Genomic DNA, 27,263 nt, shown 5'->3' on the forward strand with positions numbered 1-27,263 from the left:
ACCCCGGGGTTACCACGGTTACTCTGCACTCGTAGAAGCCCGACAGCATTTTATCACTTTGTTTTGGTTTTTGTCCTTTAAGAGACGACTCTCCTCTTTGCCGACATTTACACACGACATCATCAACGATTTACAACATTTACTTCAAAGAAATGTAGTATTCTCTGATTTGAAATTTGTTTTCCCATCCACGGTATTGTTTCTGTTTGTTTTCTTCTCAGTATGATGTTGTTGTGTCATTTGATATAAAATGGAGATGGACTGTCTGGCGTTGAACTCAAGACTCTGATTAGGTTGTCTCTGGATTCTGTTTGACCTCTGACCCCGCAGGACCCAGAGTTCACGTGGCTTTGAACCCTGACGTTTACGGGGCACGACACCCAGACGAGTGGGGTGAGGCGGCAGGGGTCCTGGGAATGAAACGGGTATTAGAGGGTTCAAGTGCTCTAGAGAAAAAATATTCCAAATGTCATTTAAACGTGAGGTCAAACGTCTGCCGAATATCACACGCTGGTTATGAGCTTACTAAAATGACCATCAGCTCAAGTACTTAAATGTATACCATAATACTCCACGCTGAATATCAGAAGTAAAACTAACTGTAATAGCGACGATGCATGTGTGACGTTTCATGTATTCGCTCTGTGAAACCGTAAAGTGAGGAAATGAGAAACAGACTTTTTTCCATGTTGAGATGCGGGTCAGAGGGCAGGAGTGAGCGACTGTCAATCAAACTCTCCGTCTGAAGCTCACGGCCGTGGAGAACGTCAAGACGACTTCTCGGCTTTCAGGTGATGTCATGCACTTTCATGAGCATCAGTCACTGACGGTCTGCGAGCAATCACCTGCGTAAACGAGAAAAATACGGGCTGAGAGGAAAGATCAGATCGAGACAGATGAAGATTGAGATGATCTCGTGACGGCACACGTTTGGTTCTGAATGTAGCTCTTGTTGAGAAGCGTGTGCTGGTCGTGAAGCGGGATATACACGCTTCCGTCTACGACAAACTGCCCGCTGCCTTCATTTCCAAACCGCTCCACATCCGCCAAACACACAGATCTGTGAATGATATCAAGATCTGCCCGCAGAAAGTCACACATGTCAGACTTTCCATTAGTCGTGTCTGAGTTCTGAGTCATCTTAAAATCATCTTACACAGAGATTAAAGGGATAGTTCACCCAAAAATCATTTACTCACTCTCAGATTGTTCCAAACCTGCATACATTTCTTTGTTCTGCTAAACACAAAGGAAGATATTTGTAAGAATGTCAGTAACCAAACAGATCTCATCCTCCTAGCATTTATTTTCCCTACTATGGCAGTAAATGGGGGATGAGATGTTTGGTTTCTGACATTCTTACAAATATCTTCCTTTGTGTTTAGCAGAACAAAGAAGTTTATACAGGTTTAGAACAATCTGAGGGTGCACCTTTAAAGGGATAGTTAACCATTTATTCACCCTCGTGTCATTTCAAACCTGTACGAGTTTCTTTCTTCTGCAGAACACAAAAGAAGATATTTTGAAGAACGTTGATAATCGAACAACATTGACTTCCATTGTATGAACACAAAACCACTGAGACATTTCTCAAAATATCTTCTTTTGTGTTCCACTGAAGAAAAAGTCACATACAGGTTTACAACCACACGATGATAAATAAATGATGACAGAATTTTATTTTTGGTTGAACTATAACTTTAAAATTTAAAGTCTGTTTTTAATCTTATCTCATTCTGCTTTTACTGGTTTTATATTTTAGACGTTTTAGATGTTGTCCTTTCAGTTTGATTCGTTGAATCTGCTCATTTGTTTTATGAATAATGCATATCTTCCTATATATATGTATAATGTATAAATGTATTTTCATGTTTGGTTTCTGTGTGTTGTAGGCAGTCTGACATTGAGTGAAAATGTACATTATGCTTTTTGTCGCTGTCGATTTCCGTCTCTGACCGCGGGCAAAAGCGGAGGACATTAAAGAGCTACAGCGTGAAAACATATACAATTTAGTTACCCCCATCCCCCCCCACCAGCAGCACAGAGGTGATTTTAATCGCCGGGCCATTATTCTGGTGACATGTATGCTGTATGATGGACGGTGTTCTGTAAGCGAGAGCCGATGGTGTGAATCAGATGAGAGCCCTGGACACTTCCAGCTGAAGGTCGCCCGGAGGGGTGCAGGGGGTCTTTCCTCCATCAACCCACAAACCACCAGCATTCATCACAGCAGGTGTTCGGACGTCTCTTCCCAAAAAACCCAGCCGTGATTGAGAGAGAGGAAGCATAGAGGTCTGCAAGGGTGGATGGACACTTTTAAAGTCGAAAGCAGTCGACTGTTGGTACGTATATTTCAGCGCTATACAACACCTGGGTGACTCTTTCCCAAAGCTCCGAGAATAGATTTGTAATAAAAGATTTTCTTGAGCGTTATTCAAAGACAGGTTGGCAGTAGTAAAATGATGTCTTCAGGGTTACTTTCAGATATTATTCGTAGGCAAAAGAGACGTTTCAATCATAAGGGACGAGGAAAAGATGCCACAAAAACTTCATAGAATTGATTCTGCTGGAGATGGTTTGACTTTTACCGATGCATAATGGGTAGACCGTTGGCTTCTGAAGTCCCTGATGGCAATTTATTGATTTCATTTAAATCATGAATATAAAAGAGCTACATAATATTCACGCTGTGATCCATAATCAATACTTTTGATCGCTGTATTGACATAAAGATCCCGCAGGAGCTCCACGAGCTTAGCGTCTCATTCCACCCATTAGCTTTTAAATTACCTCGTGTGTACATTTACATATACATTTACAACTGCTAAACACGCCATTTCTGACCTGTGACATCTCGGTTCTTAATCTCAACAGACCTCAGCAATGTCTTGACGGTTTGGATTCAGAAGACAGAAGTCTACCATGAAAACTATTTCAGGAGAAACATCTGAGACGAAGGTGTTCAAAACGAAACCTCACTCAAATGAAACCATATCTGAGACATGGAAAAGCAAACGTGAATCTTTGAAAACTGCATTGAGAAAAAGGTTTTTGCTCTTTCGTTCTCAGTTGTGTTTCATTTGAGCATCAATTTAGTCTCGGATGTTTCTTTAAAAAGAGAAGCGAATGAGAAGAGTCTGGAGGTGTGAAGTGAATGTAGATTGTAGAGGTGAAATAATCTGGATTTGAGTAAACGTGATGAGAAATGTTCGAGTTGATATTGAGATCTTCAATAATATCGACTTTTGATCGCAGACGAGACAAATCTGAGCTGAGTTTGACACATGGTTGACATCTCTTCTACAACTCTAATGACAGACACGTTTGTGAGATTTCGGACTCTTTTTCTTACGAGAAATATCTGAGACGCAGATGAGACCTAAGCAAACGTTTTAATTTGCTCTCCATTGAATCTCATTGTTGTCTGGCAGAAATAACAGAGATATTAAAGAGATCTCATCCGTGATATTTGTCGTATAGGTAGTGCTGCACGTTTCTTTCTAAAACGTTCTTGATGCAGTATAACTTCATTCCACGCCAATCAGACGCTTAAATGTCAATGAATCTCCATCCTGAGAGGTGGATCTGCCATCATGTGTCGTGTTCTATCGTGTTCTCTGTTCTGCATGATTCATGAGAATGCAAATGACAGACGTGACCACAGGCCTGCTGAGTACAAGCCGTCCTTCTGCCTGTGATCTGGACAATGAGAGAAATCAAGCGAAGCCAAACCGGTCTTCACATTAGCATGTTAATACAGAGCTCCAGGCCTCAGAGACCTCAGCGGTTACTCGGAGAAGAAGTCAGCGTTTGTTAGTAAAGCACAAAGCTAGATTATACACCTCAAGTGTTCACGTGTCATTGATCCTAAAGAGCTTGAAATGAGAAATCCTGCGGTGAGATTGTTGATGATTATTTTGGAATGTTTCGTGTATTTATTGTTTGGTGTAACTAGGTAAGAAGATGCTATTGGCTTCTTAATATTTGGTTTCTTGAGGCATGTAATTGATGCCGTGTTTGTTTGAGCCAGCGTCTGGACACAGCTGGACGTCTGGGGTCGTCGAGCGTGATGGACATAATGCCCAGCGTTGTGCAGATGGTTTAGAGTTTAAAGACGGCAAATGTGAAGAGCGTCTTATTCACCACCTGCTTTTGAAAACGTTACCCATAGTAAAGAAAAATCACAGATGAGATCTCTTTAATATCTCAGTTAGTTCTCAGTTCTTGCAGAAATCAAATGTGTCTGTCATTAGAGTTTGAGAAGAGACGTCAACAGTGTGTCAAACTGAGCTCAGATTTGTCAAATCTGCGATCAAAAGTCGATATTATTGAAGATCTCGATATCAACTCAAACATCAAATCTACAATCTACATTCATTTTACACCTTTCAACAATTACACTCTCATTTGATTCTCTTTTATTTCTCTCCCCATTTCAGGAGAAACATCTTGTTGATATCTGAGTGAGCTATGAATGAGCAACTCTTCACATACAGACCGCTGACCATCCGCAGTCTCATGAGAAGATCGTGTGTGAAACATGACCTGATGGGATGTTTCAAACGTCGCTGACATACTTTCCACTCATCGCAGCGCGGGCAGGTCGGGTCTCGTTCTAATAGGGCGAACATTTGCTCTCATATATTTAACAGAGTTGTTTATGGCGTTCATTTCATAACACCAGCGTCGGGTCGGTCTTCCGTGAAGATGAATGGTTTAGATGATAGCGCCTGTGAAGAACAGCTGCATTTATTTGTCTTGGAACAGCTGGGATTCAAAACTGAAGAGATGAGGCGAAACGCTTTGCACGTGAAAATAAAACAAATAAAGAGGAGGAATGAAGTCAACGAAACACTAATTTATGACACTTCTCTCTCCTCATCTGGAGTTTTATGCCGTTCAGAAGTGCAGGATCACTTGAATCTGAAGTTTCTCATGATTTTAACAATTTCATCTGCAGGAGTGTGCTTAAATACTTTACATTTTGAAGAAAAATATATTTCGCTGCTGTCCTTATGAAACCTCGTATCTCCATATTTCGTGGTTTTTTTTGCTATTTTATTATTATTATTATTATTATTATTAGTCACTCTTTGCAAATATCTAACCAATAAAAAAAATTAAATGCTTGAATTTGGACGTCCTATAGGTTTTGGAAGGACAGCAAACGTATTCATTTCTTTTATTAAAACGTTTTGATTTTATTTAAAAATTGTTTTTGAAACGCATCTTGAAATGACTCAAGAATAACAAAAATCAGCCACGGAGTCCAGAATAGTTGGAAAACCCCTTTAATATGTTCTTTAAAAAGCATCTCAGGATGATCCCATGCATTTTTATTCATGACGGAAGATTCGAAAGTCTTAATTCAGATGAAAATCAGCTGTAATAATACGGCAGCGTGATGAAGTATGATTCACAACATTACAGAAACATTAGAAATGAGTTCAGGGAATCTGTTTCGAAGTCTCGTGTTCTCTCCCGGCTCGTATCCAGAACCATCAGGATCCATCTTGAATCCTCCGGAGAGCTATTATCTCGGAAGTACCTTCCCAACCTCCAACCTACCCTTGACACGAGGTGCAGACAGATCTTTCCTGGCACAGAGCCGAACCGTGGACGCATTTCATGGCCCCAGATTCCACAGACAAAACTGATTTTAGAATCATTTTCAAAACGCATTGAACATGCAGCATGTGACGTTCACACGCAGGCGGTTTTCTTTCCGGTAAATCCAGTTATTTGGCTTTGCAGCACATGGAGGTCATTGAATGTAACGCTTGTGGTCCCTATTTAACGTCGGAGGAATTTCAGCACAAGAAGGAAGCTGTTGATGGTATTTTCTCCTGCAATCTGACCCAGAACTGACTGAATTCCACGAGTGGCCATTAAATTACAGGCCGGCGGCTGTGAGAATCTCGCTAAACACACATACAGTTTAACAAGACACGCAGACTCGACCCCGCACACCTTTACCTGAAAGACCGCTGGTTTATTTCTGAACGTCAAGGCCAGAAAGATTTTGAAAGAAGTATTTCAGCCCTTCCAGAGTTCGACCGCAAAGGTAATTCATGCATGCTGTACATCATAAAAAATACTCCTGTGGAATTATTAAACATACTCGGTGCATGAAACACACACTTCAAAAGACTGTTTTACAGCTTGCCATTTATTTTCATGCATTATGGGATGGATTTTATGCACACAGCGCCTGTGTTCAACAACTTTTCCATGAGGAAATGAACGGAATCATTCTATAACTGCTATAACATTTTTCCTCCCCATGACAAAAACTTAATAAACTTATTATGCAGAAATGGGCAGGACTACTAAAAATGAAAGAAATAATCAAAGATCTTAATTGCTTCATAGAACTCAATGAGGTTAAATGGAGAGCAAATGGAAACTAAATGATTAAATGTTTAATTCTCATCTGTGTCTCACATATTTCTCTTGAGAAAAAGAGTCAGAAATCTCACAAATGTTTCAGAAGAGATCAACAATGTCTCAAACTGAGTTCAGATTTGTCAAGCGTCATAGAATACGTCAGCTGCAGGGCTCGGGCATGTTGTCCAGACGGCCTTTTGTCCATTTACCATGAGCTATTTTCACACCGGAAACCTCTCAATTAATTATAGGAAGGGAAAAAAGAGCTTTGGAAGGGGAAAACCCACCCAGAGGCTCACCGGGAGATTAACATCTTGAGCCGGTCCTCCAGTGGGAAGATCGGAAACGGTCCGTGGCAAAACGGCATCTTTGCCTAATTAGCAGGAGTTTGTTGGAGCGCTTAACCCGCAGGAGTCCACCTGAGCTCTCAATCTTGCTTAAAGGATTAAAGATTCAGTCCACACGTTTACTGCCGGGTGGCGGATGTTCTCGCTCACTGTTCCTGAATCCAACTATCAAGATGAATGGAGAGGTCAAATCATCTGGATTTGAGTCAATTTGATGGGAAATGTTTGAGTTCATATTGAGATCTTCAATATTACAGACTTGACAAATCTGAGCTCAGTTTAACACATTGTTGACTCTAAAGACAAAGACATTTGTGAGATTTCAGGAGTAAACTAAACTGTGCTATATTCTTGTGCTATATTCTTGTACTATATTCTTGTATAAAGAAGCAGATGATATTCTTCAGGACTCCTCGATGTGGATTCTGTATAAATTTGTCTCTTTCTCCATCAGCCCATAAAAGTGAAGATAAATGACACAGTACAAGAAAAGTCCATTATAAAGCGGTGTAAGTGAAGGCCATCTCTAGTTTACAACTCAATCATGTTGTTGAAAGCATTTTTACGGCCCTCTGCCATAAATATTGGGCGCGGAGATGAGTTTGGGGATAATGGTTCAGCATGTCTTCAGGCACATTGGCCGCATGCAAGTAGCAGGTTTGGTTTGATATGATTGAAATCCATCACACGATAACCATAAATGTGTCGCCAGTTTAACAAACTAACTTGAACTAACTTGCTTGGCAGGATTCATCTCAAAACTAGTTAATTCGAAAGACAAAAGTATAGAAGACAGTTCGTTCTCTTTTTCAAGACACAAAACTCCTGACATATAAACCAAAACTGTCTAAAATTTGACGTTCACGCGGTCCAGATCACATTGACCCACACGATCCAGATGATTAACAGGTTTTAGGTGATTCTAATGACGATTGCTAGAGAAAGAAACAGACCACACATACGATAACTATTCATTTGCATTTGAACATTTTTGTAAACAAACATCATATGACTGTTTGTGACATTGTTTATGTGACTTGATTGTTTGTCACATCGCTATTCTGTATATTAGATCAGGGCAATTCTGTTAACATTTCTACCTTACCACGAAAGAATTACGTTTTTACCAACAGTTTTTACTATGCTAATAGCACAGATATCAACATTTGGTTGATGAAATACCCATGTGAGGTCTCTCTTCAAGTTTTTAAAGCATTTGTTTTATTTTTAGTGCATGGTTTTCCATAGTCAGGTAAGTGCCATATTCAGGATTGTCACATCCATAACGGTACATATTCCTCATAAAATAAAGTATTTTATGTTCTATGAATACCCATCTCCTCTCCATTTGTTGGGTATTATTGCTTTAGATTTGCGCATTTTAATTCACAGAAATCCTAGAAAGTTTGTCTTCTCCCCAAAACAGTGTCCTTTTTTTGTCACATCCGTAACGCTTGTTTATTTCCCTTTTTAAAACAGAAAACTCATACATAGACTGATATAATTATGTGCATGTAAACAGTCATTGTTATATGCACGAGTCAATGAGTGGACAATTATTTAATGTCATTAAAGTGTATCACATACATATTTGATGACATTCAAACGGTGCAAATGGTTCTAGTTAAAAATGCACATGCTTATTTAAAAATAAATAAGTAAAATAAAACACAATTACAGGAAATAATTCCACTGAAATGATTTGCAGGCTTTCAGAAGTTATTCTACACGCAGGGTTCAGCTGCGTACTCTCTCGCGCTCTTGGTTCAGCTGCGTACTCTCTCGCGCCCTTGTCCTCGTGACGCACCCGAACCTCCCACCGCCGCTGCGCCACAGTTCTGTCACTCCACTCAACACAGTCACAGAAGAGACGCCGATGTCCACGTTCAGTTCGCTCTTTTGATCATGTTTTAAACTCGGATCAGTTGCAACCGCTGCGTTTTACGCACTTGTGGAAATCTTACCGACGCCAATGAGCGCAAACGCGAATCCGCTTTTCAACTAAAAGAGGATCTGAGCTGGAGACGCGAGATTTGGAGAAACATTCAGGTAAGATCTTCTCCTGCAATTCTAACGTGTAACGTCTCATATTCTTTATAATGTAACACGTAGGTGATTTATGGCGTGTTTAAAGCCGGTGCGCGGTGGATGAATGTGTGTGAGAACCAACATTTGTTTTCAGTGAACCTTGTAAAGTTAAAACTGGACTGAAGGTATTAGGGGCTTGTAAATGTTTCAGGAGATTGCGGGGCGTCTGGAAAGGCTCTCTGGAAGGCTGAAAGGGTCTTGTGTTGGCAAAGTGTCCCAAGAGCTTCTGGACTATTTCTGAACTCATTATCCGGGGCATTCTTTCGGGAATGGCCACAGTTTAGTGTGGAGATGCCAGCCACACAGAATATTCCTCATGTGTACCACAGGAGCGCTTTGCATGTGTGTCCAAGTGCTAAATAATGATCTAATGTGGGTCTGGACTCTGATGTTTGGACTCAGCTGTGCATGTCACTTGACTGACAACTGGTCCGTCCCGGAGCTCTGTGGGTATCTCCCATCTCCAGCTTAACCAGAAGCCTTTCTGATGGTTTTCATTAAAATTCCTTATTATTATTCTGCATTGCTGATCTAAATCTCTCTCAGGACAGAGGCAATGCGGGTTTTTTTATTGGCTGGCTCATGTCCTTCCAAACCTGAAATGGTTTTGGGCATTGAACACATCAAAGGGCAGTTTTTTGGGGATCATGTCTGATCAGCAAACTTAAAACAATAAGCAACATTGTGTCAGAAACAAAGCAAATGTTCTTCTTTGAGAATTTCATCTGCATTTAGAATTTCTTTCATATTTATTCTTTCTAGAATTGGTCAGAGCTGTTGTATGGAAAACAGCTGCAAACAGATTGAAGAACTGCCCTTATGTGATTTATAGAAAAAATAGCAGCACACAAACACTCAAGCACAGAACGTGGAGGAACTTCCTTATTTAGCCTTTAACTTTTCCTCTAATCCTGCCTTATTTTAGTAACAACAGTTTCAATGGTGAGGCTTATTTATCAGATTTAGTGCGGTACAGCAGTTTATCTTTACAGTCTCTGATCATTAAGCTGTTTGTCTTGATGCCAACTGGCAGAGTTCAGGCCCCACAGGGGACCACAGATGTCAACAGGACTCAGTTTCCATATGGAGACTAGTTCAACAGCGAGTCTCTGCGAGATTCTTTCTAGAAACCCACTGAAGTGAGTTTGACAAGAGACCCAACGCCCACCAGGAGAATCTGACAGATCAATTCTTGCACACTTGTGGTGTTTGATGCACTTTTTAAATGTTTTTATCTACTTACTTCTGTCATGCGCGTGATGATGTTGAGGTTGTTGTGCTGGGAAAAGCTTTTTGTACTTCATAAAGTTGATGTTTGTAACAGAATATGCCATGTGCGGCAGAGAAGTTGATGTGGTGGCGCCATCTAGTGGTGGCGATAGTCATTGCATGCAGTCGTCTTTTATTCCCCCTCGTGTGGTTAAAAAAAGAAGATATTTCGAAAAATGTCTCGGTGGTTTTGTGTTCATACAAATGTAGTTGATGGAGGTCAGCGTTGATGGGTTATCAATGTTCTTCAAACTATCTGCGTTTGTGTTGCAGAAGAAAGTCAGGTTTGACGTGAGACCCGCTGTGAATGACCTGATGTTTTTCTCAAGTACGCCCGCATGAATGTTCATCTGAGGTGTGAGATTGATGGAACACTGATGAAAGCATTCGTCCTTAACAGTCAACAGATGGAGCGTGTGGGCCGAGCGCGTGTGTGTGTGTTATAAGAATCATGTGTCGAGTCCGCGTGCCAGCGTGTATACGTCTGTTGATTTATTGAGACGCACACAGAGCGATGCTTGTGTTGAGCTAATCGCAGTTTCACTTCTCGTGCCAAACCGACACACTTTCGGCTTTTACCCAGCCGCAGGGAGACGCTGAGATTCGAGGAGACGGCTAAACTTGTCGAGTGTGAATACAGCGTCTTTCATGCAACTCATAATTTCAATCATTCAAAGACCGTGAAAGACGGTTTATGCTGCCGTGTCCTGCGACTAAATCGACTTTTTACTTTCAATAAAGAAAGTTCCTCGTCTTATTGTATGGATACAATTCATGTGTGTGTTCTAAAGTTAATTTTGTTGTCGTAAGTGAGTCACACATTTCTGATCAGTTTCTCTCGTTGACTAAGTAATAATGTCTCATTAGTCGTCATGCGTTTTAAGTTTACTTGTCATTTGAAATGTCTCGTTCACTTCAGGAATCATTAGCTCACAGGGTCCCGTCTGATTGCGTTTGGCCCCGGCAAACCTTCTGGGTGCCGCTGTGTCCCGACACCTGCTTTACATTATTGAGGGCAAATTAGAGGATGTGATTTCTGTTCTCAGCATGTGTGGTATGACGCAGCGGAAACGGACGTTTACTCATCAGTACGGGACTCCCTGCCAGAATTGTGGGTAATACACAGATAAATAGCTTTGGTGAACGCTGAACACATACACATGTTCTTTCGGATTCTCAACAATCAATCCTACTCTGTTTCCAAAGTCTTAGAGAGAAAAATCTGATGTCTGATGTTTATCTTACTGGTTGCTAAGGAGTTGCCATGTGGTTGTTATTGTGTTCTGCGTGTTAGCCTATTCTTGTGTGGTTGAACTTGCTGGGATGTACGGGTGGTTGCTAAGGTGTTGCCATGTGGTTCTTATTGTGTTCTGCATGTTAGCCTGTTGCTTTGTGGTTGCTAGGATGTTATGGGTGGTTGCTAAGGTGTTGCCATGTGGTTCTTACTGTGTTCTGCATGTTAGCCTATTGCCGTGTGGTTGCTAGGATGTTATGGACGGTTGCTAAGGTGTTGCCATGTGGTTCTTATTGTGTTCTGCATGTTAGCCTATTGCTGTGTGGATGCTGGGGTGTTATGGGTGGTTGCTAAGGTGTTGCCATGTGGTTCTTACTGTGTTCTGCATGTTAGCCTATTGCTGTGTGGATGCTGGGGTGTTATGGGTGGTTGCTAAGGTGTTGCCATGTGGTTCTTACTGTGTTCTGCATGTTAGCCTATTCCAGTGTGGTTGTTGGGTAGTTGCCAGGTGAGCCCTTATATTTGATAATGTTTGATATTTGCTTCTTTTATTGACTGCCACGCGAGAATCATCTTTTTGCTTAGAAAATATCTCATTTTTCAGCATCATTTTTACATTCACGTTCTAAAAAATGCTGGGTTATTTTCAATCCAGCGTTGGGTCAAAAAGGGCAAACCCAATGGTTGGGTTGTAATGTAACCTCTGCTGGGTTGTTTTAACCCATTGTAGGGTCAAAAATAAGCCATTTCTAGGTTAATTTAACCCAACGGTTTGTGCTTCGTCCCTTTTCGACTCAAATCTGGGTGGAAAATAACCCATCACAGCGATGCCATAGAAGAACCATTTTTGGTTCCACAGAGAACCATTTTTTCAAAGGTTCTTTAAAGAACCATCGCTTTCTTACCTTTTTATAATCGGAAGAACCTTTTTCGCCACAAAGAACCTTTTTTTGAAACAGAAACGGATGTAGAAGGTTCTTTATTGACGATTTAGACAAAAATGGTTCTTCTATGGCACTGTGAAGCACTTTTATTTTTATGAGTTATCATTTTTTAGAGTTTATATAATATGAGGTTTAGAGAGATGTTAGAAGTTTATAAGCAACAGTAAAAGTCACTCTTTTCCCATGAAATAGCAAAAGTGCAGAAGAAGCCGCGGCGTGTCTGATGCATTAGCTCATCTGTGAACACGTGCACACACTGTATGTGGTTTCCTGTGTGATGAGGTGAGGTCAGAGGTCACTGTACAGGTGAGTCAATATTGACTGAGGTTCAGTGTGGACAGAAGCTGATTCACATTGACTGTACAGCAGTTCAGTGATGGAGAAGAACACAGTGTTTGTGGAAACAGACAGACACACAGATGATCAAAGAGCACAAGTTTGTTTGGAGTCATCACACAGTCTTCCGGCTGCAAGCTAAAGAAACATTGAAACGGCAGAAAACCAGATGTGCTCTGACACACACACACACACACACACTCAGGAAATTAATTAATTAAACACTGTGTTGTCAAAACCCAAAGATAAACATTAAGAGTAACGATTAAATATTATTTAATATAAATAATAATTTATAAAAAAACATGTGAATCATTAAATGACGTGTCTGGTGTCTAATCCGGCCTTATTCTGCATGAAATGTGAAAAATATTAAATGTATTAGTAATAAAATATAAAAATATAACAATTTTCACAATTGTGCTTTTTGTTCAGGTTTAGGCAGTTCTTCAGGAACGGAGTGAAGTAGTTTATTCTTGAGTGGTTCACTCTTGAGGGTTGTATTGAAAGGTGAAAAACGGTCGACCTCTCGGGTCAGTGAAGTGGAACGTAACTCAAAGAGACTCCGGCTGTTGTTACTGGACGTGAGGGAGTTGGTAAACAGCAATGAAACCCGCTTTTAAAGGGCCACTGTGGGACCACGGGTCAAAGGTCACCGGGCGATACACCTCCGATCAATGCCACGGTCAGCAGGTCCGTCTGCAGGGCCGCTCGCCGCTTCGGGTCAAATCCATTATGAGCTTGTTTTAATGAAAGCCCGTGCTGGAGGAGGGGATTGTGGGTAATCTACTCTCTCGTACCTGAGGGCGACATCTGCATCAGAGAGTTCAACAGAGCGCTCGTGAGAGATCTGAGAGGAACGCTGGGAGGTTCCACGGCGAGCCTATAATTCAGAGGCTTTATTTTGACTTTACGGCTTCTCTTAATGATTTTAATTGTAGTTGGTCGAGTTGAGCATCAAACGTGCGGTTAAATGAGCTCAATGAACTGCTTCTGATGGAGCTCGTGCGATTTTAATGATCACACGCTGGCAAGACCTTTCAAAGGTTTCTCTCTGGCATTTATTATGTATTACATCCAAAGATTAACGTCTGTTTTATACTATAGCATAAATTAAAGTGTAAATCATTTATTATTTAATTCATATATTCAGTCTTATGCATTGCAGTAATAATGGGATTCTTTCTCAAATTTGGGGAAGGAGTTGCTGGAGAGGTTTGTTCTGGTTTTTAAGTGGATATGACAGACGGTTTAGAAAGACGCAGTAATTGTTGGATTGTCTTTGTGAGTCAACTGTTAGATTGTCACTAAACTGCCACCATGAAACCTGCTCCATCTTGTTGACTTCTGTGCAAACTGTTTGTGTTGTGTCTTGCCAAACCTGACAAGACCTCCTTTTTCGGGATGCCCTCATTTGTAAAGATGCTAAAAATATATTGGTTACATTTTGTAAGTGTAAACAATAAACATACAGAATTATTTAGGGTATAGTATTTACAACTAGCTGTGAATGAAAACAAAAGAGATCTGTGGAATGTCTCCATTCAGATAGTTAAATAAACATAGCAAAGATAATAGGTAAGATAAAAGGTAATAGGACTGGACCCCATTCACTTCTATTGTATGGACACAAAACCAATGCAAGTGAATGGGGTCCAGTTAACGACATTCTTCAAAATATCTTCTTTTGTGTTCTGCGGAAGAAAGAAAGTCTTACAGGTTTGAAACGACAAGAGGGATAGTAAATGATGACAGAATTTTCATTTTTGGGTGAACTATCACTTTAGATACGAGATTAGTGTTTGAAAATACAGCACTTATTTTTTGAAAAGAAATAAGTTTGTGCTTAAAGTCTTAAGGGTCTGTGCAGGTCAGTGAATCTTAATCTTAAATCTCCAGAACACTAGATGTATGTTTGACAGAACCTGCGTTTTGCAGGTGAAATTCCTGTGTACATGACGGGAAAAGTTCACCTAAAAATAAAAATCTTTTCATCATTTACTCAACCTCGTGTCATTCCGAACCTGTTTGACTTTCATTCTTCTGCAGAACACAAAAGAAGATATTTTAAAGAATGTCGATGACCAACCCCATTGAACTGTCCCTTTAAATGCATTTGGATTCCTCTTGAGCGCTTCAGAAAATAGTTTGTCTGTCTGTGATAATCTCTCAGTCAATACCAGTGAAGATAGAGCCGTTGACCTCTTGCTGTTCTGTAGGGCTGTAGGGTTTTTTTTTAAACAGTAGAATAACAGTGTTTTATTGTACTTTATGGCCGCTCCTTTGTCAGTCTTGTTTTCTGATAACGGCCATTGGCGGGTCATTAAAGTCACAGAACGGTCTCACTTTTATGAGAAGGAGTGGACACAACTGAGCTCTATCTGAGACAATAGCTCTTAACTGTCATAAATAGCAGCCAATGACCCTCAAAGCTGAACTCCAGGAGCATGCTGGGATATCTCAAGCCAATACACACACGTGACCTACAAACGTTCCAGTCCTTTAGCATCACTTTTGGACCCAACACATGTGTCTTTTTCTAGTCCAAAGGTTTAGTTGTACCAGCCTACTAATTGTCCATGTGATTGTTGGCCCACATTAAGCGTCTGAATTTAGGACGTTGTCAAATGTAGGTCAGTCCTCTGGGGCCCGAACATGTTAAAGAAGGAATGTGACTAGCTCTGGGTCTTGAGTTTTGGCTTCTGAGGACGTCCGGACGTGCTGGGTCAAAGTTTTACAGCCCGGGAGGGTTGAGCCAGGTGTGAGGTGCTGGGTAACTCTCTGTGACCGCGGGGGGTGGAGAGGTAGGCGGGGGTGCCAGAGATTTACGGTCCCTCTTCGCTCAGAAAGGATCGCAGGTCAGGGATGTGTGACTTGTCTTGTTTTATACTCCACAAGAATCCATCTTTAACCCTGAACTGTGAAGCCAGAGATAACTTTACCGCAGATAGAGCTGTCACGAGAAGGAGCATTTCTCGAAAACGTTTGTATTTTTGGATTAGATGACTTCGTTGGCATCAGACAGGGTTTGCTGGGGTCGAAGGTCGCTGACCTGGGTTTTGTCTCGAATGGCAAAGTTTGACACGAAGGGCATTTGCATGCAACTTTCAAAGGTCGATTTCAGGACTTGGGGAATAGTTTGACTATTTGAAGGGATAGTTCGTCTAAAAATATTATCGTCCATTTGGACTCGAGAAAAGCAATTCCTCCACCATCTGCAGCCTGACATGATGGAACTTCTCAGTAGGCGTCTGAACTTTTCACATGCGAAAGCCTCTTAGTAAGATAGAGGGTTTGTTTATCTTGCTGCAGTCCGCTAATACGAGGGGGAACGAATTCCATCTTCCTTTTTGTTTCGGTAACAATGAGGGCTGTGGTCCGGCCCGAGTCCTGCTGTGTTTACATCTCTGTGGACTTGACTGCAACAATGGCGTTGCCCTCCAAAGAACCTCCAACCCCACCGGCCCATTAGCTGGCCTTTCTTCAGGGGAACCGTCGTAAAAGTCGCTTGTTACAGATTCCCTGTGCGCGCACATTGGAATTGAACAAAACAGGCTTGACTACTGAGTCCGGTCAGGATTACGTCACGAGCCGTTGAATCTGACGCTTTGTAAAGATCCCAAGGGAAGTTTCTATTTCATGAGCGCAACGCTGTTAGTTTGTCTTGAAATGCTCGGGGGTCACCAATAAAGACCACCCTGAGAAGAATTCAGTTTCATAACTTCCTCCAAGATCCCTCATTGAGGAAACATGCGGTCCTGTCCCGCTGAACAGAGAAGCTTTGTTTATTTCAACAACAGGAAGGTCTTCACCTTTTGCACATTCCAAAGAAAATGAAGGAACCATCTTCCAGGCTGTTTTTTTGAGGGTCGTTCATCCACTTTGAATTTTTTGGTTACAGCAAAGTCCGTTTACGGAAGTCGTGCCACTTGCCGGCCATGTTTGCAACGCCTCTGGGTAGCTATTTACGTCATAGCAAGTCCACAGTCCTATCTAATTGAATGGGGGAAGGCAGAAATTTCTCAAATCGCTGGCAAAAATCACAATGAAACAGCATATTTCCGATCAATAATTAAACATGACATAAACCGTATCATAACTTTGGCTTGCTTTCTCGATATCGCCTCATCTACAGTGCCCACGGACAGACTGGCAAGCGCCTCATGAGATTTCCGCCCCAGAGAATCTTTACTGATTGACGATTGGCTCATTTTACTGGAAGGCGGGACTTAGAGCGGCCATAATTGGCATTGCATAACTCGCCATTCATTGAAACGGCAGTTGCGCATCTTGTTAATATTAATATTAATATCTTTGGTTACAGTCACCGTTGTATTCCAGTATGTGTTAAACGTCTGAAGAGTCACATGTATGAATGACGGATGTCTTGTTCCTCGGGGTCTCCTGGTGGTTGGGCAAGAAACAAGAACTCTTGACTCAAAGTTTTGCAGGACAGTTCACGCTGATTTTATATCAAATGATGTGTTTTATGTGTATCAACTCGGTCTTAGGAGAAGTACCAACAGAAACAAATGAGAGTGTAAATGTTGGAACACATGAAGAGTATGGAGGTGTACAATGAATGTAGATTGTCCAGGTAAAACAATCTGGATTTGGGTCAATGTGATGAGAAATGTTTGAGTTGATGTTGAGATCTTCAAGAATATTGACTTTTGATTGCAGACGAGACAAATCTGAGCTCAGTTTGACACATTCTTGACATCTCTTCTGAAACTTAAACCAATATCGATAAAGCACGATATAGATCTACAGGACAGATTTGGGACTGACCCCACGGGTGTTTGAAGTGAGGGGGGGGATGTGAGTGTGTTTATTGGGGATGGGGGGGTCTGAAGCTCACAGTGAGTGGTCGAGCTGGAGTTTTGTGGGAGTGGCTCCACAGCAGTGGATGGAAGATCTGTGTGCTTGATCTCTCCGCCACACTCTCCGCAGTGTGTGTCACCATCACAGATGTGAATGAGAATTGCGAGATATCGTCTGGTTTGGATTTAAACGCTGGAAGTGAGAACATGTAAAAACCTGAGGATACTTGGAGACGACTTCATTCGGAAAGCGTTAAATTGCTTGGAGACGTTGGCGAGGTGAGCTAAATGCGTTTTTAAAAGACAAATGTGGTGCTGTGGTGTGTGTGTTTCACATTAAACCTCGTCCGTATGGGAAAAGAAATGACGTGTCTGAGTGAAGCGTTCAGCCTATATTTTCCTGTGTCAAGAGTTAGAAGCGTTCGCAGATCTAGGGCTCTTGGTAGAGCTCCGTGAGGGTCTGGTGAAGGTGCGAAGGAGGTGTTTTGTGGGTAAATATCAGAAGGTTACAGTCATCTGGCTCCGGTGGGACAGAATGCAGGTGGTCTTCCTCAGAAGTCATCAGTCTGCTGGAATGAAGCCTTGAAACCATTTGGTCTTGGAATAACATTCATGGTGATGAATCAAGTTTGGCCAAAAGTTGTGAGGATCACCCAAACGCTGCTGAATGACTCCGATCTGACGGCCTTCATGTTTCCATTATCTAGTATTCTGACTTCATCCCTAAAAAACGTTCAACTCAACTTAATCCTTAAAATAATTTTTTTACCTGTATTTTGTATCGTCAGATTGCAGCGGCGTGTTCTTGGGCGTCATTTTGACAGTACCGGCATCAGAAGTGATTCGTGTGTCGTGTCTTGAGTTTTGGCGATGCGTGAATATTTTCATATATTTTTACTTTATTTTAATTCAGCTATTCTTAGTTGTAGTTATTAAACGGAATCAATAATATGCCAGCATTACATTTCTGCATTAGTGTTAAAATATAACAGTAAAAACTAAAGATCTTTTTTCTTATTTGCACTTTTGCTTATAAGCTTCAAAGATGTGATTCTTGTCAATAACTGCCTATATTAATATTGAATATGATTATCATGTATTATCATGATATCCATTAAATAATCACATTCACTGGCTCTCATTTAAAATACTTGTTTTGACACACAGCATGTCATTTTCAAAGCACCTTACATTTAAAAATGAGTAAAACCAAAAATCTAATTTAATATGGATAATTTTATTACTCTCCAAAGTTGTGAAAATGGGATATGTCATTGGATGGGCCTGAACCTTTTGTCATAAAATGCAAAAATGTTTTTTTTTAGCAGCTGTGGGTGCCAGAAAATAAAGGAACATAAAAATTAAATAAAATACACATCTTTGCAGTTTAAAACCGGGAAATTGTGGCAAATGGAATTATTAAGCCTTTTTAAGTTATAAATGTGTTTTTTATAATATATAATTGTGTGTGTGTGTGTGTTTTCACGCATGTGATAGAATTAAATATAACGTCTTGTTAAATCTATTCCAGTTCATTACAGTATATGTACAGTAAGTTTTTTTTTACAGTTAACCAATAAACGTGTTACTGTAGCACTGTTACATCATTTTTGTTTTTCCATTAAAATGATGTAACATTTTTCACAGTTACAGAGTTTAGATGCTCTTGCATACGTGCGCTCATCTTTTTTACCACAGTATTTGTAAATGGTTCTCTGCTATGCCGAAGGGCCATTACCATATGAGTTCCCCCTGTATGATCACCCGGAGTCATCCCCTCCCCAGGCCACTTACACCCCCCCCCACACCTCTATCTACCCCCCATCAAGGGCCATTCAGTCCTCCGGTGGGTGGATCTAACCGATATGCATCTGAGTCCTCCAAAGCCATGTTAACAAGCAGCCCTACAAGAGAGAGGCCGGTTAAACATCAGAGCTCCGGGGCGACTTCAGGGCCAAAGACAGGAACTGCCGTGGGTACCCCGAGGGTCCCCGCCATTCACATTCACATTAGGTTTAATGTGATGTTTCTCTTCAACTCGATTGGTGATTAAATCAGGAAGTTCAGGAAATGATGCTGATTGGATCTCGGGCGGAAATATGCATACTTCTAGAGACAGAAAAGGTGGTGATCACCTGTATCACTGACTTCCTGTCAGATTCACCTGGGCGATGTGGGTTCACCCAAAAATTCTGGTTAACTTTCATGTGGTTGTAAATCTGTGTGTGACTCTTTCTTCAGTGGAACACAAAAGAAGATATTTTGAGAAATGTGTCAGTGGGTTTGTGTTCATACACTTGAGGTTCAATGTTGTTGGGGTGTCAACGTTTTTCAAAATATCTTCTTTTGTGTTCAACAGAAGAAAGAAAAACACAGGTTTTTATTTTTTGTTGAACTCTCCCAACGTGTGTGTTTTGCCTTTGTTGGGCCCTATAAAATAGATTTTTGGTGGGTATTTGGTCTCATTTGTCATTGAAAAGCAACATTTCAGATGACCTGCTTTGAGTTTCAGTTCACAAAGAGATTTCTGGAAACCTAAAACTTTTACAGATCAAATGTGTTCACAACCTCACACATTGATATTTATGATTGTAGTGTGATACACACAATAAATCAAGAGAATTTCAAAGAACTTCAAAGAACACACAAGTGTGTTGAGTTATTTCAGTTGTGTGCCATCTGCAGACATGTGTGTGTGTGTGTGTGTGTGTGTGTGTGTGTGTGTGTGTGTGTGTGTGTTTGTTTATTGAAGTTTAAACATTCAATTTACAGAAAAGTGTTCTTGTGTGTTTTCATGAAAACGGTTTTGGCAGAGGGAGGACTTTAGTTACACATCAGGATTTATTTGAACTTCTTACCCTCATCACTTTGATTGAATTTAATAGCCTAGTCAGAAAGCAAAACCAAACTCTTTCTTTGTGAATCAAACACAAAACAACAGGACTAAGATCACGTATATGAAGCCTGTTTTTAAGCAAAGGTTTGTTGTGTTGTGATTTCACGTTCTTCACATGTAAACACATTGTTGTCCACCTGTCAGTGTCTTCAGTCCATCATCTCACCTGTTTTCATTGCAAAGGCGGCAGTTGTGAGATGAAAGCGCCTTGATGTCACTCGGCAGGACGTGATGCGGCGCGGCAGGTTCTGGGTTCAGAGAAAGACACGCAGTTCAAGCGTTACCATATGGCTTTGTTGTGCTTTGTGTCCTGAAAGAACTTCAAAGGGCTGACAGAAGAACACCAGAGATGTTGTCTTGAGAAGTTTCAGTGTGAGTGACGTCCACTTCAGCTCTCACCACGAGTCCCGACAAAGAGATAAAAACTAGCAGAAATAAATCCGGTGTAAAAGAGTCCGAATGAATGAAATTTAGAGGGAAGATCGGACCACAAACACAGTGAGAGTAAAAATGCCGTCGGTTTACGAGCAGAATCTATTTAACACACCCGGAGCTTATAGATATTTATTTAAAGGGACGGTACACCCCAAAATCATTTATCATCACGTGGCTCGAAACCTGTATGCGACTTTTTCCTCAATGGGACACAAAAGAAGATATTTTGAGAAATGTTGTCAATGGGAGTCAGTGCCAACGTTCTTCAAAATATCTTCTTTTGTGTTCTGCAAAAACGGTTTTGATTGACAAAGTCTGTTATGGACAAATCCGTTTCTCATCCCTCATGCTTCTTGCGTTTTTATACTCATGACGTTGTTTTCTCTCCAGCAGGTCTATCTGATGAACCTCGGAAATTCTGTCGGTTTCCACGGCGACGTGAGGCAACGGGACATGGAGGCGAAGGTCAACAAGCTCTCGTTCGGCTTCCAGCGGAGCTCAACGTCAGACGACGACTCGGGCTGCGCCCTGGAGGAATACGCCTGGGTGCCACCCGGACTCCGACCAGAACAGGTAAAGAAGATTTCGCAGTTCACATTTCAACACGCTAACGTAGCCGTCCAGATGCAGTCTTCAATAAAAATCTCCAAATGTTGCTCGATCGCCTACAGAGTTGGCGGGCTCCATTTTTTAATGCGAAACTGTCAACGCCACAGGCATTTGGGAAGAGGAAATGCTTCTCTTTATTTACAAACTGCTTCATGGAAAATCTGCAAGTCATTATGTCGAGATGCCAGACGGAGAGCTTGAAACCCAGAGGAGCTCGCAGCCACAACTTTTTTCAACTTTTTGTGTCCGTGAAAGCTCTCTTCTCGGTCGTGGTGATGTCCCCTTCCTATGCCTGCCCTTTAAATCCCCCCTACATAAAACCAGCCTTGTTTAACGGCTGAGAAAAGGGTCTAAAGCAATTGCAGAGCCGTCCACAGCTTTTGTGTTAAAATGTAATGTCTTTACAGCGGCCATTCTGGGAATTGCCGGGCGTATTATAGGTGATCATTGCGTAGAAGAAGGGTCCCGGGGCGCTGGAGGTAATATCAGCTGGAGATGAGCGAGATTTACGAGCTCCTGATTGTCAGGTTTAAATGGCATTCCAGTAGAGCGGCTCAACATCAGCGGGGTTCTCTTAGCGCCGGAGAGGACAAGCTCATTCCAGCTGTTATGACCGCCACTCGTAAAGCCAACGACCACACCCCCCACCCTCGCAAGGCAAAGGTCAACGTGTCAAAGGAGCACAATAGATTACAGTAAAACGTCTTGGTGATGAAAAACAGGACGCTCAACTTTTGTCAAAGGTCAATGGATAGAAATGAAACGGATGAGGTTGAATGCAGGCACGAGTGGTCATGGGTTCGATCCTCAGAGAATAAAAGCGTCTGCCAAATGCATGAATATGAATGCAAATCGCGAGCCGACAGTCCAACAGGCATTGGTTTGGTTAATTCTCATAGGAAGTAACCGTAGGTCCTGTTTGCACCTGCTGATAACATCCGTCTGGGGTGATTCCATCTCATGTGAACAGCTGAGACAGATTGACGTTTACACCATGTGTCTCAAATACTCTCCTGTGACCACTTGTGACAGAATTTCATCGATGGGAAGGTGTTTGATTTGATAACCACATACAACGTTACAACATTTCGCTGCGCCACATTTATCGGATTTGTAAAATGTGATATTATTGGTCATCTTTTTGTGATTTGTTTTTGTTAGTTAGAAGAAAAAGAAATTGGCTTCAAACCAAATGTGACACGTGGCAATGCTTATTTTATTTTAGTCATGCACTTGTGTTCATATGATCTATGTATTTGTATATACTTTGAATATTATAGTTTTGTTTTCAGTTTAATTTAAGTAGTTTTATTTAGATTTTGAATGTTGGGTTATAAATGAACCTATTAGCCTAGTTGGGTTGTTTCAACCAAATATTTTGTGTTGTTTTACATTTGCATTTACATTTAGCAGACGCTTTTAGGTGCACAATAGGTGCTAATACAAAGTTACTGGTTTCAACAAAAGCCAGACCAATACCTGTTGAGAGAAAGAAAGAGGGTTAGTGTTTTTTTAACTATAAACATTTTCTGGGTTAATGTAACCCAACAGTTGTCCATTTTTGAACCAATGATGGGTTGAAATAACTCAACATGTTCTAGAGGGTAGCTTTTATTTTCCCACATGTTTAGTTCTCATGTTAATTTTTGTTACTTTTTTTATTTGTTTGTTTCTTATATTGCTATATTAATGTATTTTAGTTTAATTTGAGTTTCTATTTATTTTCAAGTAATAACTTTATTGCATCAACTAAAGCTTATTTACTTTCTAATATTTAGTTTCTAATTTTCTTTTTTTTAAATTTATTTATTGCTTCATTGCTAAATTTCATTAGATTTCAAATAACATTTTGGCCGATATTTTATTTTATTTTATTTTACTGACCATAAATGATTTAATATTTGTAGTTTTAATAAACCATAATAACCCCGCTGGTGTACTTGTGTGTCGGGACTCACCTGATCTTTCTCATCTCCAGGTTCAGCTTTATTTCTCCTGTCTACCCGAGGACAAAGTGCCTTATGTGAACAGCCCCGGAGAGAAGAATCGTATCAAACAGCTTCTGTACCAGCTGCCTCCTCATGACAATGAGGTGAGTTTAAACACACAAACAGCCGTCAAAGCCTCTATTGTTTCCCAGCATAGCCGCAGTAAAAAATGCCCACGTGTCACATTTCCAAACCCACTCGAAGATCTTTCAAACTGCTATGAGGTGTGGGTGTTTAAGCTTCGTGAGCTTCACCACGTCCCCTGCATTCCCCTCGGCGTCACAGAAAGAAGCTTTGTCACTTCATATGTCTGTGGGTGTTTGTACAATGAGACTTTTGAGCAGATGGTTTTATGATGCTGCTTGTGGAGACTCGATACATGTGACGGAGAGATTCTTTGCATTGCTGTGGTCAGAAAAATGCCGAATGAGTGCGTGTTTCCAGTTCAAGCATGAAACTCTTGATTCTGGTCTAAACATAAAGATTGTTTGTGTTTCTTTTCCTCTCCTTGAGGATTAGTAAACAAAAGTAATCGCGAGTTTGAGAGATGGGGGGGAGCCAGGAGTATTCGTCCTTTCTCTAAATTTCCTTTCCAGCGAAGGTCCAAACAATCAAAGATTCCTAAATCACTTGCACTTGTTTTAGGAGACGGCCTAATATCAAATGGTGCTCAACAGGAAAATTGATAAAAATGTATCTTGCACATTTGTGTCTGTTCTCCAGTGTGCGGACAGTAAACATGTTCAATCGTCTTCCTCAGGTGCGGTACTGTCAGTCTCTCAGTGAAGAGGAGAGGAATGAGCTTCACATGTTCAGCCTGCAAAGAAAGAAAGAGGCTCTTGGACGAGGAACGTTGAAACTGCTGCCGAGAGCGATGCTTCATGCCACGTGTGAACACGTAAGCGTTTCAATCATTTCTGAAAGAGTTCTGTCGGAAGGAACCTGATGCTGATTGTGTTTTTGTCATTTAAACGTGGTTTTGTTTTTCATCAGTGTGGGGAGAACCTCAGCGGCGGGGAGATGGTGGTGTTCGCCTCCCGGGCCAGACCTGGCCAGGTTTGGCACCCAGCGTGCTTCACATGCTCCACCTGCAATGAGCTCCTGGTGGATCTTATTTACTTCTACCACGATGGGAAGATCCACTGTGGGCGACATCATGCAGAATTGTTAAAGCCACGCTGTTCGGCCTGTGATGAGGTGAGCTTTGTTTTTCCTTAAAGTTGTATTTTGCATGATTTCATGTGCACCCTTATATAATCATCGGTGTTCTTTCAGATTATTTTCGCAGACGAATGCACAGAAGCAGAAGGTCGTCACTGGCACATGAAGCACTTTGCCTGCTTTGAATGCGAGACCATCCTGGGTGGTCAGCGGTACATCATGAAAGACGGCCGACCGTACTGCTGCGGTTGCTTCGAGTTGTTGTATGCAGAATATTGCGAGGCTTGCGGCGAACACATTGGTGAGCACGAATGTCTCTTTCAGATTCTCAGCGTCATTCACCACAAACCACGTTTCCTTATTGACCTTTTACTGTTTGTTTTTCTATAGGGGTGGATCATGCCCAAATGACGTACGACGGCCTTCACTGGCACGCCACGGACGCTTGCTTCAGCTGTGCTCAGTGCAAGAGCTCCTTGCTCGGTTGTCCCTTTCTACCCAGGCAAGGCAGAATCTACTGTTCCAAGGCCTGCAGCCTGGGTGAGGACGTCCACGCCTCGGATTCTTCGGACTCTGCTTTCCAGTCCGCGAGGTCTCGGGAATCCCGCCGCAGCGTGAAGATGGGAAAAAGCAGCCGCTCGGCAGACCAATGTCGGCAGTCGCTACTCTTCTCGCCCGCAGCCAACTACAAGTTCCCAGGACTGTCCGGGAATGCGGATGACACCTTGTCCAACAAGTTCTCAAAGCTAGGCTTCACAGACAGCCACTTTTGGAGGAACAGGGAGGAGCAGGAAGCACCTGAAGACCACGAGGAATGGGCCGAGCATGAGGACTACATGACCCAGCTGCTCCTCAAGTTTGGTGAACACGGAGTGTTCCAACAGCAAGAGGACGGCAGACCAGACCTATGGATGACTGACTCGGAGGTCAAAAACAAAACCCAGCGGAGGGTTCCAGTCAGCGGTGAGAGCGAGAGTCTGGCCAGTAAAAAGTACAAGGTGGACATGTACTGGGCCCAGTCCCAGGATGGACTGGGTGATTCTGCGTATGGTAGTCACCCTGGACCTGCTAGCAGCAGAAAACTCCAGGAGCTCGATTTGGATCGTGCCAGCTTAAAGGACGAAGACAAACTGTGGTATAATGACTCGCTGGAGTGCATCACATATGATCTTAAACAAGCAGAGCAGAACGTCCGGGACTCCATGGACTCCTTGGCACTTTCCAATATCACAGGTGAGACTTAAACAAGCCACGGAAACATTCAGTTTGTAGTTTCTTTAGCAGTCCTATTTCTAGAATATCAAACAAAGGTTTGAACCTTCATTGTTGAGTAATCAGTACTTTTTATCTTTGCAGGTGTTTCAGTTGATAGGGACATGAAAGAGAAACCGCTGCTCTACCCTTTTCAAAAGTTCTCCAGGTTTGACAACGAGAACTGCGAGAATGCGAGCAACATGGGGACGTTGAACTCCTCGATGCTTCACAGGAGCGCCAACTCCCTAAAGAGCCTTACCTCGGAGCTGGAGTGCGTGGAGATCGTTGAGGAGGACGAACTAGAGCAGGTGGTTCCTCTTCCAGAGGAGAGGCCCAAACCACACTTACCTGTTTTAAGAAGGAGCAAGTCCCAATCCAAACCACAGCAGGTTACGTTTTCAGACGATGTTTTAGATAACGGACGCTATGATAACTTGGAGGTGCGACAGCCTCCCATGAGCGAGCGTACTCGCAGACGAGCGTACCACTTTGACGAACAAGACCAGCAGGGGCATCGCCATCACCACCGGCGGAGAAGTCGGAAGTCCCGTTCGGACAACGCACTTAACATGGTGCCCAAAGAAAAGGCCCGTAAGTGCTTTAAGGAGGACCATCGGCAGTGTGGCCCGGGTCCTAATGCTCAGTATGGACAGCACTCGTACGCACACGCTGACGCTAACTACGGTTTGCACGGCCAGGCCAAAGAGAGATTTCTTCAGTTGTACGGTGAAGACGACGGCTGGTGTTCTACTTGCTCCTCTTCATCGTCCGAATCGGAGGAGGAAGGATTTTTTCTGGGTCAGCCTATTCCACAACCAAGGCAACCTCAGTACCAGTATTACGCCGATGAACTTCCCTTTGGCACACGGACAAAGTCCAAACAGAAGAGAGGACGGAAGGGCAAAAACTGTATCATTTCCTAGAGTCCGTATGGAGTACGAAGCTCTCTGTAAACGAATGCCAGGAACCTGCTTTGAGCTGTTGCTTTAAATTGTAATGCAACTCGGTCCACATCGCACATGGAGCGTGAACAAGACTGAACCCATGCTTAACTCCGGCAGTAATGCATTATCCGAGATAAAGAAAAAAACCCCAGAATGAATACGATATTTATGAAGCCGCCTTTTGAAACTAATGGAGAGAATAATTTAACGTTGCAAATATGAATGTGTATATATTGTAAAATGTTGAGTTAAAGCAAATATTTTTATATCCCTGAGTTTCAAAAGATTTTTGTAGAGAACGTTTCAGGAAAAAGAACCACGGAGCGAAGATTCCACTTTTGTTAATCAGGGTTTTAAAAATAAATACGTAACATGATGTCACAGTCGGTCATCTCAATGTCTTTGTTTCTTTTGCACTGAAACATTTTGTACATTATATACATATTATCCAGAGCCTGTGGGGAAGTGATTTTATTAATCGATCAAATATACAAATCACTATAGTCTATATAAAAGCAAACAAGAACATTTTATTCGAATACTAAATG

At 41.8% G+C, this 27,263-nt stretch overlaps 1 protein-coding gene across 4 annotated transcripts; it reads left to right on the plus strand.

Annotated features, from left to right (window-relative positions):
* Nucleotides 1-8,594: 8,594 nt before the first annotated feature.
* On the plus strand, nucleotides 8,595-27,231 carry prickle1a (prickle homolog 1a). Of its 4 annotated transcripts, none has more exons than XM_057330232.1 (8): nucleotides 8,595-8,783; nucleotides 21,150-21,332; nucleotides 23,347-23,460; nucleotides 24,117-24,254; nucleotides 24,350-24,553; nucleotides 24,632-24,818; nucleotides 24,908-25,750; nucleotides 25,874-27,231. In XM_057330232.1, the coding sequence occupies exons 2-8, from the start codon at nucleotides 21,162-21,164 to the stop codon at nucleotides 26,692-26,694; spliced, it is 2,478 nt and encodes an 825-aa protein (XP_057186215.1). In that variant the 5' UTR covers nucleotides 8,595-8,783; nucleotides 21,150-21,161; the 3' UTR covers nucleotides 26,695-27,231. The 4 variants fall into 4 exon arrangements, with proteins under 4 accessions (XP_057186215.1, XP_057186217.1, XP_057186216.1 ...); XM_057330234.1 differs by having other exon boundaries at nucleotides 21,153-21,332; XM_057330233.1 differs by lacking the exon at nucleotides 8,595-8,783 and adding an exon at nucleotides 17,464-17,707.
* The last annotated feature ends 32 nt before the right edge of the window (nucleotides 27,232-27,263 follow it).

This window comes from Triplophysa rosa, linkage group LG3 (assembly GCF_024868665.1).
Source record: "Triplophysa rosa linkage group LG3, Trosa_1v2, whole genome shotgun sequence".
In the NCBI taxonomy this organism is placed as follows: Eukaryota; Metazoa; Chordata; class Actinopteri; order Cypriniformes; family Nemacheilidae; genus Triplophysa; species Triplophysa rosa.

What these genes read in the sequence shown, in the direction of transcription:
- prickle1a (XM_057330232.1), top strand. Translation starts at nt 21,162, where the DNA reads ATGAACCTCGGAAATTCTGTCGGTTTCCACGGCGACGTGAGGCAACGG. An exon ending in TTCATGCCACGTGTGAACAC is followed by an intron (nt 24,255 to 24,349) that starts GTAAGCGTTTCA and finishes GTTTTTCATCAG; the next exon opens with TGTGGGGAGAACCTCAGCGG. An exon ending in GGCACTTTCCAATATCACAG is followed by an intron (nt 25,751 to 25,873) that starts GTGAGACTTAAA and finishes TTATCTTTGCAG; the next exon opens with GTGTTTCAGTTGATAGGGAC.